A 10,995-nucleotide genomic window follows, 5' to 3' on the forward strand; every position below is an offset into this window, starting at 1 on the left:
TTTACTCACCTTTCTTCAAACTCTTTAACCGACTATATATGCATAATTTTCTTTTTTTTTTATTTTTTTTTTATGTCATACGATTTCTTATGCCGATTCATGTTATCTGGCTCCAAATTTTTTCCAAATTTTTTTGGAACTAACGCTTTATTGTTGTCGTTGTTTTATGTGAGTGACAACATCTTACCAATAATAAAACAGTTTAAATTTTTATTTTTATTGTCCCAGAAAATAAACCTTGTGGCTTTAGCAATTGATTTGATTACCTTGTGGCTTTAGCAATTGATTTGATTAACAAACTAAACGGCGCTGAACTAGAGTAACTACGGAGTACTAAACTAGGTGCTCATCACTAATTCTCATCCCTTCTTCAAAACTTCCAATTTCCAGAATCTCTTCTTCAGATTCAACGCTAAAATTCGACGCAAAATATGTTCAACACCAATAACAACATCAACAACAACAGCATCTCAATCCCAGTTTCCGACGAAGATTCCGATGAATACACCGCAAGAATGAGAGCCCGAGTCCGCCGGAAACGGAAGAAATCGTCAAACTTCCGATCCAACGCCGAATTAACTCGTCGAATCGTTAGGAAACTCGCTAAATGGTGGCCTCTCTTGGTTTTCCTTCCTGCTATGGCGTTGCTTCTTTTCGAAGCTTCTCGACTCGGCCGGAGACACAGTCATGATGAATTAAACCATGAAAGTAAATTGAATTTTACTTGGACGATGCTGGATTCACATGTAGATGGGAAATTGAATCGTCTCGATCCTGTTTATCATAATGTCGGTGGTACCAAAGAGCGTAAGTTGCTTTAGATTGCTTAATTAAAGTATTAATTTGTAGAATTTTAATTTGATTTTTAATCAATGTTTTATTAGTTTGTTGTTTTTGTGATATTGTTTGCTAATTGAATTTGGATTATTATCGTTTTATGCTAATGATTATGCATGAAGGAAAACAAACCGATTAGGTTGATTTTAAGATCACAATGAGAAAGCTAGAACTTCAGATGATCAGAATGTAGTTGTGAAATTAGTATTAAGATTAAGTTTCAAGTGCAAGCTATTACTTAAACTTGATCCCTTTGAGTTTCTTTGTTTTCAATTTATCTGCATTCTTTGTTGTTCCAATTTGGCCTAGTTAGCGACCGATCCCAGTTCATGTTTCAGGTAAAATTTCCGGAGTTAGTTTGTTATGAAATTTAAGTAATGTTGTTCCTCTCATAACTCGATTAATGGGTTTTACTAGTTAGGGGTAAGGTTTTGTTTATTTAGATCTTTGTAGGCTTGATAGATGCAGGATCAATTGTGAAATTCAGACCAGAACTTGTTCATTGTGGTAAATTGGTAATACTAAGAATTTTAATTTTTTGTTATGTTAGGCCGTTTATGTTATTTAGTGGATAGTATATTTGTTCTACCTGTACAAGAATTTAACTAATTTTCTTTCTGTCATAGGTAAAATTAGCTAATAGTGATCAGGCTCTGATTAACATGTGGGGCTTTTAGTGTTTTAGGAATCAGCAATACGTGCAATATTTTTGCTGGTTTTGAGCAAATCTGCGTTCTCTGTGGAGTTAAGTCTTCGGTATAATATAAATGTGATATTTTGAAGTGAGGGATTGGTAGATGGTATCTTATTCTAGTCTTTGTGAAGTGTGGCTTTGCTGTGGGAAGTGCTGCAAGTCAATTATGTAATTGCATTCTCTTTCTGTCTTTAAATGAGTTTAATTAACAGAAAACTTAACAAGTGTGGGGTTACTCTCTTCTGAGTGCATTGTCCCCTTTTTTGTTTGTAAAGAGGTAAGTTAACTGCTTGCTCTTATATCATGTGTTGCTTAGTATCAGACATTTGCAATCATTATGCTGTATTACTCTTATTCTTAGTATTATGAATTAATCACTCAAGCTGCATTGATACGGTTGGACATCTTATGAGTCAGGCTCTTGGGTCTGGACATCAGAAATGAAAAGAAAATTAGATAGTTAACCGTGGAGATAAAGATGTTGCTATAAGAGTTTATATCTTTTCCATACACCTTTTATATGGACGGCAAGTATATTGATCTTTAGTGTAAATTTGTTGGTTGTATCAGGTTGCTTGCCAATCCTGTCAGCTGAAGATCTTGAGATTCTGGATATTCCCACGGAACTGAAAGGTTCAAAAGGCCCTGTTAAGAATGTGATTTATATTTCAGAAGATAATGACCCTTATGCCGGAGAAAATTCAACATTTTCTTTTCAGAAAAGAAAACCTGGAAGATCTAGCTTATTTACAGGGTACCAATCACTTGTTCAAAGGGAGAAGAGTTTCAAGGTTGGTTGTTACAACTAAAAGTTTTTGCTCTTGACGTGAAGAGTTGGATGCTACTCTATTCACATGAATATAAATAGATCATTAGGCTTATGATAATAATTAATCTGAACTTTTTCTGTCAGCATTGTGTAATATGGGAGCTGTTTTGGCTGAGAGTAGTAATGAAAGGGAAGAGAATCAATCACCACAATTCACATGAAAACAAAATAGACAATAGGCATTTGACAAATTTAAAATTGAATCAGGACATAGGAGATTGAGGGATGGTTAGTCCCTCCATCTCCCCCCCTCCCCCTCCCCAAGTGGTTGGGGGTTCGATCCTCAGCCCCCACCCCCCCCCCCCCCCCCCCCCCCCCCGCCCTCCATATCTTACCGATCAATATATATATATATATATATATATATATATATATATATATATATATATATATATATATATATATATATATATATATATATATAATTGAATCTTTTGAGTAAGCATTGCATTAGAATCTCGGGTCTGTTTGGTTGGGGATGATGATGAAAAATTGAAAGGGAAAGAGGATCACCCTTACCAACTCGCGATTAGCTCTTGCCCACCCTCAACTCTACCCACCAGTCCACTGTCCACTCATCGCACATCATCACCTAAATCCGACAATCAAGATATAAAAAGAGAGGATAAGGGCAACCAACCATTCTTGTCCAACCACCGCTACTGTTCTGAACTTCTGATCTACACAATGGCGATATTTTAGTTCAACCTACCTTTCTCCACTACCCATTTCAGAAAATTATTAAAAAAAAGGGGAGAGAGATAGAGACATTATTGGAAATCAGAATGCCGATAAGAGATAGTGATGGCAGAACTTATAAAAACAGTTCCTCCTATTAAATAAACTACAGTAGCTAGCTAATAGCATATTAAAATTCTATCTGAAGAAAATCACCTCAGTAATTTCTCTTCCACTGTTGTGTATTATCATAAAAAAAAAATCTTGATCTTGAACTAGCCTGTTTGCCAAGGTCCTCAAATGAATTACAGTTTACATGTATATTTTCCTTATGCTTTATTTTTATGCCTGAATGTTGAATAGCTGTACAGGTGAGTTACAGCTAATATTATAACCTAATGTTTCACTGTTCTTTCATATTCAGGTGACTGAAACTCCTGTGGTGCATTGTGGTTTCTATAGTGAAAATGGAGGATTTAAGATGTCACTTGAGGATGAAAAATATTTGCAAACTTGCAAGGTTGTTGTCTCTACTTGTGCATTCGGTGGTGGGGATGATCTTTATCAACCTATAGGGATGTCGGAGGCATCCCTTCAAAAGGTTTGAATCAGTTCTTTTCATAGATTGAGGGACACATGAATTCTTTTTATTTTTTTACCCTGTGCTTATTAGCTTGAACTGCTTTCAGGTCTGTTATGTTGCCTTTTGGGATGAGATCACCCTTGCTACACAGAAAGCACAGGGGAGGAAAATTGGTGATGACCATTATATTGGCAAGTGGCGGATTGTGATTGTCAAGAATCTCCCTTTCCCTGACCAGCGGTTGAATGGTAAAATTCCTAAGGTAGTGTAACTATTTCTCTATGCTATGTTACAACTTTGCGAATATGTGGACAATGTCCTTGCCTAAGGTTCCCATGGATGCTTAGCATGTAACTGTTTGTCACAACACGTGAGGCTTGTAATTCTTAAGACTCTTAACTGATAAATGTAGGAAAGAAATCCTTAATTGACCTCCTATGTTGCACAGAAATGTTATTTTTGGCCGTATTTCCACAAACGGAACGTTTCCCTTTGAAATGTCCAGAAATATATAACTATTGGCCGGGGTTACTTTTTCTGTGGAGAGGGAGGAATTTCGTTTCCTGTCCTACGAAAAGCTCCCTTCCACAAATAAAACCACCCCAGTACTAAATTATTAATGTGACAAACTTCACAACCTACTTTCGTTTTCCTTCTATGATTACTAATTTACACTAGTGATCTCCGATGCAATAACTATCTATGGCATGTAGTTTGCATCGCCAGTATTTAGTTTCCCCTCCCATGTTATTTTTGGTGGTTTGATCATTAATTTGAAAGACAAGAGGTAGGGAAAATAGAGACAAAAAGAAGGATGGGGCTGGGAAACCAATAAAAAGTATTGGACTGAGCAGATTTTAGTATTTAATCTGCTATTGAAACACATTCAGCAGTTGATACTTTTTAAAAAACATGATACTACCTCCGTTTCATAATGGTGTTAATATTTTACCTTTTCACGCTTGCCAATGTAAAACTTAGAGCAGTAATATTGTAATTATGTATTCTTAAAATTATTATAAGTTGATATTTCGAAAATATATATTGAGATGAATATAACAAGACCGCACATTACTATATTTTTATTACATATAGATCATAAACTGGTCTAAGTGTGTTTTATGAATAGTGATAAAATTCAAAATATTAACGTCAATATGCAACGGCGGTAGTATTTTCTTTGTATCTCCTTCAAATTGTGTTTAGGCTGGTTCGAGTAAATAGAATGCTAGAGATCTACGAAAACTATTTCATTGTTTTGTGAAGGCTATCATAAAATATGATGAATCATATATAATAAGAATTTTTTTTTTGGGGTTGAGGTTTTACATTGCTCCTTTATCTTGCATTTGAGTTTCTGATTTCCATTTCTATTTTTGTGTGTAGATGATCACATCATATGATATTTTATTTTTCTAGTGTTATCTTTTGGTTTTCCATGTCAACATCATGTTAATACAAATCTTAGGATAAACAATTAAACTGTTTCATCCCTCATAAATATACACCTTTTACTCTAAGAGTACTCTCATGAAAGTCACTCCATATCTGATAAACAGTCGCGGAGTCATCCTGGTGTCTTACTTTTAAACAACTCAAATAGTCTAATGTGGTTCGTTTAATTCTTTTGTATGTTCATGTACAATGGCACAAAACTCGTGAATGTGACATGGATGTCATAGTGTGGCATGGATTGCTTGATTTTAAACTCATGTAAACGATACCTCTACTCTGGTGCTAAGGGGAAAAAAAAAAATCAGCTTCATTTTCTGATTAATAGGGGTGTAATTGGAGTTGTATTTGGAAAAGCACATGCTGAACTTGACTAGAGCCTGTTCATAACAAAATAATCAGACTTGACACACTGACCTAGAATAACTAATGGCTACTCAAGTCTTTTAACGGAATTTAGGGTTTGAGAGGGATTTCAGAGTTTAGCTTCTTCAAGTTTCTGAGTATTTTAATACCCCTTCTTTGTGCTGCTTTGATGATTTCCAATCTTCCTTCTATAGGAAGGTTAACAGATTTCTTGCCAATGGATAAGCTCTAAATTGACAGTTGGTACTCTGTTATCTCTCTTCCTTGATCTTTGTTTTACTCTGAGGTCTAGAATCTAGTGACATGTCATTATGGTTTTGTTCCTGGTCTCTCTCACTTCACTGACATAAAATAGTCTGATGCCTTTCCTTTTTGCTGTTTGTGTTTAAGATCATGTTTCTTCAATGAATATTACTTATTTTTTTTATTCCTTTTGTTAGATGTTGGGCCATCGGTTGTTCCCAAATGCATTATTTTCCATTTGGGTTGATTCAAAGTCTCAGTTTAGGAGGGATCCCTTGGGCGTTCTGGAAGCACTGCTTTGGCGATCAAACTCTGTGCTTGCAATTTCACAACATGGCGCTCGCAGTAGTGTGTATGATGAGGCTAAGGCTGTTGTCAAGAAAAATAAGGCAACCCCAGAGGAAGTAGAGGTGCAACTTACTCAATACCGCCTTGATGGGCTTCCTGAAGACAAAAGATTTAATGGAAGGAAAGGTATGATGCTTGGTGCTGTGAATTATTAATATCTGAGACCTCTGATAATCTTATTCATGTCAGATAATATGTTTACGTGTGCTTAGTAAATGGAATTTCTCAACCTATGGCTCCTTCAATATGCCAATTTTGCTAATAAAGTTGAAATTTAGATTGGTTGCTAATTCAAGAAATATATTCTTTGTGCAGCTCTAGCTGAAGCTTCCATCATTGTTAGGGAACACTCACCCTTAACCAACCTGTTCATGTGCCTTTGGTTCAATGAAGTGGTTCGCTTTACATCCCGGGATCAGCTTAGCTTTCCTTATGTTCTCTGGCGGCTGAAAGTCCTGAATGATATTAATATATTCCCTGTATGCACCCGCAAAGATCTTGTTAATAGTATGGGACACATACGCAAGGCAAAACCATTAGTCACTTGATCTGCACTTAAAATTATTTCACAATTCCTTTTTAAGCTCTTTTTGGAGCTTGATAGAAAGCAGATTTTAGACACATTGACTGCTGACATGTTACATCAAACTTGATAAATTGGAGCCCGAGAATGGAAATGGTATTCTACCTTACCTTACGGTTCCTAGCCTCCATACCACGCCCAGAGCTGTGAGCTGCAGAATGTATGATGATGTAGCGAGCCTCATTCTTTCAAATTTAACTGGTTTGGCATCCATGAAAGTCAAAGAGAAAGGACAGAAACCTAGAGTGTACATTTCATAGTGTAAATTTTATTTTATTTGAATATTTTTTTCTCCAGGCATTATTTTTTTGAATGTGAAGTAGGCTATTCATTTGTCTAACTAAAACAGTGCCTTAGATTAGTTGATATGAGAGTTTGAGATCTAACTAGCTTATGGTCCATTATTGATTTGACGAACACTTGTAAAATCAGGAGAGAAAAAAAATGTACTTTCTCTGTTCCTTTTCTTTTGCATTATTTCCCTTCGCCTTTGATTATAAATTTAATTTTGTGTGTGGCGCGCGCGTGCTTGTCGTTGTATACTAGAGTTCTATCTATTTCCTTGGTTAATAAATTTTCAATTTTTCTTTTCATAAAGTTGGGTTCGATACATGTAAGAATATACTTCTCCCGTTCCTTTTAATTTTATAAAATAACAGATGTTTATGTATCTCCTACATATATATTGAAGTAGCTCTTGGTTATCATGTTCCTGTTCTTTCAAATGACTAATTCTGGTATGTGAGTGTGCGTATTTTTGCTCTGTAGTCACAGCGAATTATCGCTTTATACGGATGCGATTTTCACTTTTGCTTAAGTGATCTTAATTTTCAGTTACTGCTTATACAGTTGTACTCCTTCCTGATACTTGTGTAAGATGGAAGTTTGTTAAATGGTTAGGCACAAGACCTTTCTCAACATTTGTTCTCTATTATGATGAGTGAGGTTGGCGTAAGGGCTGATCATCTGTCAGCGTAGGCAAGTGATGAGTTTCTATGACTCGAATTCTTGTATCTGATCCTTATATACTCCATTCAGGCAGGCTTACTTATGTTTCTGAATAATAAAAAGCACTGTAATATTTTCATGAACCATTGTCATGGGAAGATCTTAGCAATTTTCAATGGACTTTTTTCAGTTATTTTCCTTTTCTGCTGTCTGCAGCCTCTGCATCCTTCTTTAGACGAAAGTATGCCTTGCGAACTACGCCCTTATTTATGATTTTGTTATGCTGGAAATGTATTCAGCCTTTCAGCTCAATTTGAAATGCTATATTGGCCCAAACTCAACATCCTTTAGGAAACTAACTATTTAGGCTGCAAAGCTTCTTTACGAGTGAAAATCAAGCAAGCTAAATATTGGCCCAAACTCAACATCCTTTAGAATTTTATATATGCAGTAGAATGCTAATTTATGCTCTTTCAATCTAAATTCTATTCTATAGTTTGCTTTTATAACTACCTATAGACCACTTAATGCAAGTCTCACGAGAAATGCTTGGTTGATGGATGGTTTCATTTAGTCATCGTGCAGCAAAGTTTTGGAGAATGGACTTGTCAAGCAATCTTAGTATTTACTTTTCATTGCGTGCAAAAATCTTGCTACTCTTGATATTTACACGGGAAGCTGAATAGAGATGCATCACCTTAAAGCCGTTCAATAGCTGGGATCATTTCTAACTGACATTTTCAGAGCTGAACTTATGTGGGATGGATAACTCATAATTCCAATGTAAGGATTTATTTCAGAAAACTGGCGATTTTACTTATATGTACACAGATCACGGGTCTATGCTTGATCTTTCCTGCTTGTTAATTTGGTTACTTGTACCGCGTGTGTTGTCTACAAATCTACCTTTATCGTTCTTGTTTAAAACAAAAAATAGTTGCTCAAGGACTATTAATGGATTAGGTGTCCCTGACTCCCTGGAACATATTACTGATAAAATATTATGCGAAAGAAATGCTTTGTGATATTAACTGTGGATTAGGTGGCCAAATCTGGTACTTGAGGAGCAAGTATACTTGAAAGAAAATTCAATCATTGATGGCCCTTAAAAAGTATGCTGAATTAAATTCCTGAAGAAGTTTATTTGATGGAATAATGTTAGCTAAGATAATATTCTGCTCTGCTGTTTCTTTGGCCACATTGGCAGTTCTCCTATTAGCGCTGCTTTTATCGGTTCCTTACAGAGATCATGAGAGTAATTCGCAGAAGCCATTGGTTGCATTGTCCTTGTACATCCAGCAACCAACAACTTTGAACCGTAACATGCACCGTGATGCAGAGACTTCTACAGGGGTGTTGACCTTCCATCGGATGCTCACGGAGGGACCTGAAAGCACGTCGACAATTGTAGGAAAAGCACAAGGTTTTATCATACCTGTGGAGCATTTTGCTCATTCAGCCTTTAATGTAATATATCTGACATTCAGCACACCTGAATATTCAGGGAGCTTGAGTATTCAAGCAAAACAATTGGAACATAAGAAGAGAGAAGAGCTTAAAGTGGTTGGTGGTACAGGCTCTTTCGCCTTTGCTCGTGGCATTGCTGTTTTCACAGAGGCCGATCAGGATACTTCTGGTGTTGATGCTCCCATTTATCAAGTAGACTTACAGCTAACCTTTCCAAGTCAATCGCAATCTATGCGGGTATGAAGGGTCTATTGATTAGCTAGGACAGATTTTTCATTAAAATTCTGGGATTATTATAATTATGTCACACCTATGTTAGCAGAAATTGTATAATATTTGCCATGTAATTTTGTCACTGTCCAATAAAAGGCTTTAAATTTTGCATTTTTTTCTTTTTTTTCAAAACACTCATATGCTAAGATACTCCATAGTTAAACGTATTTGGTTGGAAATAATCATAGGATGAGTGATCCCCTAAAAGGTTGCTCAGGATGCGTACGAGTGATGACAAAATGTGCTGAAAAAACTTGCATTAATATGTGAAAATTATTGATACTCGATGGGAGATGGGAGCAGACTGCAGATACTTCTAACAGGAAAACACAAAATTGGTCATTACAAAAGCGCCCAAAGCCGTATTTCGGCCAAGACCACGTCGCTAAGAAAAATTGTAGCCATGCTTCTTAGTCATGGTCATACCCAAAGTTATATTTTCTATATCATTGATCATTGCGACTGATAGGCGTGTCGCGTACCTAACAAAAATAACCTAACGAAACCACTACTATGTAGACGGGCAAGTAAGGATCGAATCCCAAGAGACTAAGGTTCACCTAATTAATTAGACTCAAATAATTACTAAGCAAGTAACAAATCAATGGTGAAGTATACTATAAACTAATGTATGAAGAACTTAACTAATCTAATAAATATAACGAATCAATGAACTAAAACATCCAAGATCAAGCATTACCACAAATACAATCAATGCATAAACAATTCTACCCCCAATATTAATTCAATCGACAAGAGGAAAAGTATTCCCTATAAAATGCCAAAGGTCTCTTTCGAGTTATCAATGGCTTCCCAAATTAACTATCAAACCTATTTCCATGGAATCAAGCGCATAAGGGACATTAAACACAATACTTAACTTCCGAATCATTCAATCAACTATTTCCATGATAATCTTCAAACCCTTAATTGAAATACCCAAATCCCGTTAATATTCAACTTCCGTTACAATAAGAACAAAGGGATGATAACAATACTAATTATTCCTAATCTAGTATTGGCATAAACACAATCAATTAAGCATGTCAATTGGAATTATTGGAGAATTTAAAGAATTAACCTAAGCATTAATCATATCCGGGCTTTGCAAGATCATGGATTGAGAATCTACTCACACATACTAGCAAACCCTAAAACAATAATCAATGGAGAAAACATAATTAAAAACAATAATAATTGAAAGAGAAGAGAAAAGAGATGAATACCAAAGATGCTTCAATTGAAATAACTCAAATTGTTGATGAACAATACTCAAATCTAATGAAGTAATTAAATTGCAATGAAAGAGAGTAACTAAGGTTCTAGAGAGAGAAAATAAAGCTTAAGGAATTAACTGAGTGTTTTCTAATAATGATTACAAGGAGTATTTATACCCTTAATGAGATAAAAATTCGAAAATAACAAATCCGGTTTCCGCGTAACTGTGCCTGGTCCAACCGGGCGAACACTGCCCGATCGGGCAGGTAGAAGTACTAAGCTGCGCTGCCTTCGTTGCCTTCTTCTCCCTAGAGCTCGATCCCACTGGGCAGGTGGTGCCCGATCGGGCGCGAGGCTCAAACGTTGGCCTGCTGCTTGCTGCCTTGCTCTTATTCTTGTGGCGCCTTCCACCACCACGCGCCTGGTCCAACCGAGCAGACCTAGCCCGATCTGGCGCGTGATGCAGCTACCAAATT

The 10,995-nt window shown here is 36.2% G+C and overlaps 2 protein-coding genes across 2 annotated transcripts; both read left to right on the forward strand.

The window, feature by feature from the left end:
• The first annotated feature begins 220 nt into the window (after positions 1-220).
• On the forward strand, positions 221-7,056 carry LOC110686399. The gene is made up of 6 exons (XM_021863011.1): positions 221-807; positions 2,102-2,322; positions 3,463-3,639; positions 3,728-3,883; positions 5,880-6,156; positions 6,346-7,056. The coding sequence occupies exons 1-6, from the start codon at positions 432-434 to the stop codon at positions 6,576-6,578; spliced, it is 1,440 nt and encodes a 479-aa protein (XP_021718703.1). The 5' UTR covers positions 221-431; the 3' UTR covers positions 6,579-7,056.
• A 1,044-nt stretch (positions 7,057-8,100) lies between these two features.
• LOC110686317 (dirigent protein 11-like) lies at positions 8,101-9,503 on the forward strand. Its single transcript, XM_021862910.1, has one exon. It carries the CDS (start codon positions 8,717-8,719, stop codon positions 9,269-9,271), a length of 555 nt encoding a protein of 184 aa, XP_021718602.1. The 5' UTR covers positions 8,101-8,716; the 3' UTR covers positions 9,272-9,503.
• The last annotated feature ends 1,492 nt before the right edge of the window (positions 9,504-10,995 follow it).

The sequence above is a fragment of the Chenopodium quinoa genome, unplaced genomic scaffold (assembly GCF_001683475.1).
Source record: "Chenopodium quinoa cultivar QQ74 unplaced genomic scaffold, ASM168347v1, whole genome shotgun sequence".
NCBI lineage: Eukaryota > Viridiplantae > Streptophyta > Magnoliopsida > Caryophyllales > Amaranthaceae > Chenopodium > Chenopodium quinoa.